Source organism: Apaloderma vittatum, unplaced genomic scaffold (assembly GCF_000703405.1).
Source record: "Apaloderma vittatum isolate BGI_N311 unplaced genomic scaffold, ASM70340v1 scaffold33215, whole genome shotgun sequence".
Lineage (NCBI taxonomy): Eukaryota > Metazoa > Chordata > Aves > Trogoniformes > Trogonidae > Apaloderma > Apaloderma vittatum.
In genome coordinates this window covers 1,953-3,268 of record NW_009717086.1, presented here as the reverse complement: position 1 = coordinate 3,268, position 1,316 = coordinate 1,953, and the positions used below count along the sequence as shown (strand labels likewise).

The 1,316-nt window shown below is 51.1% G+C and overlaps 1 protein-coding gene across 1 annotated transcript in view; it reads right to left on the bottom strand.

The window, feature by feature from the left end:
- Positions 1 to 286: 286 nt before the first annotated feature.
- The window catches only part of TP53I11 (tumor protein p53 inducible protein 11), a gene marked incomplete at its 5' end in the record, with an annotated part of 2,244 nt that continues 1,214 nt past the window's right edge, over positions 287 to 1,316 (bottom strand). The window contains one exon of the mRNA XM_009869780.1: positions 287 to 422. Coding sequence (XP_009868082.1) covers positions 287 to 422 — 136 coding nt within the window. The remainder of the gene's footprint in view (positions 423 to 1,316) is intronic.

The following is a 1,316-nucleotide window of genomic DNA, read 5'->3' as shown; positions in this document are numbered from 1 at the left end:
CTGAGCCTGCCTCCCGCTGCTCCTCACCTCCCACAGAGAGGCTGGGGAGGGTGGGTCCCACCTGATGCTGTTTCCATCCCCCCACCCCACCCCATGTCACCTGGCAATGCCACCAGCACTGGCTTGCACACTGATTCATGCCAGTAAGTGGAAAAGAAGGAAACCACTTTAGAACCAAAAAGGACTAACCAGAAGGAAAAAAAAAGAAAACCCAAACCAAGTTATAACGCAAAATTACTGACACAAAGCCCCCCTCCCACCCTTCCCATGACAAAAAGCCCAGGAATTAGACTTTCTTGGGACGGCGTCCAACTTGGTAATAATAATAAATGCTGATGAGGACGAAGAGGGCTCGGCTGATGAGGAGGAGCATGGCACCCGTGGCTATCCGGCTGCTCTCGACCAGGGAGACAGTGGTGACTGGAGGAGGAGGAGGGAGACAAGGCAGAGGTTGGTGATGGGAAAAAAAACACCACACCAAATGGAGACAAATAACACAAAAGCTGTTTCCTGCTGCCCTCTAACGCAGCGTCTCGGCAAGAGCTGCCGAGCCTTGTGAACGCAGAAGCTTTCAGCACAGGCTCAGGGGCACGTCACGTTAGGTTGGTTCCTCAACCCTGAAGTCAACCACGGAGCTCGGGACCCCAGAGCTCTCGTGTTTTTTTTTGTCACCCTGCTTCATGGTCTGGAACGGGCACTCGAGCAGATACGAAGTTCCAAGTTCCGTGGTGTTAATTGGGGAATCTGCTTGCTCCTGAGTTTCTTTGTGGCTTAACCACTTCAGTGCCCATGGTTAAATGTTTTTCAACTTTAGAAATGTCTACAAAATACAGAAAGTACACACTCACACACACACACACACAAAACCTCTTTTCTCTCTATTTTGGCTACCAGCACATCACCCATATCCAAACCAGCTACTTTATAAACACAGTTGGTGAGCTACCAATGTAGATACAACAGAGCCCCCTTCATTGTTAAATATAGCTAAGCTCCCTAGAAACAAGCTGAACCGTTATTCTCTGGTTTTGGTAGGACTGAACATCCCCCCTTTTAAGTGTAGGTTGCTACAGTCCTTTCTTGCTGGCCCCAGCATGCTGGCAGGAGATGAGCTGAACTGGCTCTGAAGGGCAGGATATTTTTAGGGAGAAACACAACGGAATCGCCAGAGGGAGACGTTTCCCCTGCACCTGAGCACCCGTCAGTGAGCAGCCCAAGGCAGAGGCTGCTCGGTGGGGAAGGGACAGGGTGGGCAGCTGGCAGGGAAGATACCCCTAGGCCAGGTTATCTTCGCTGGTTCTGATGGGCAATGGAGC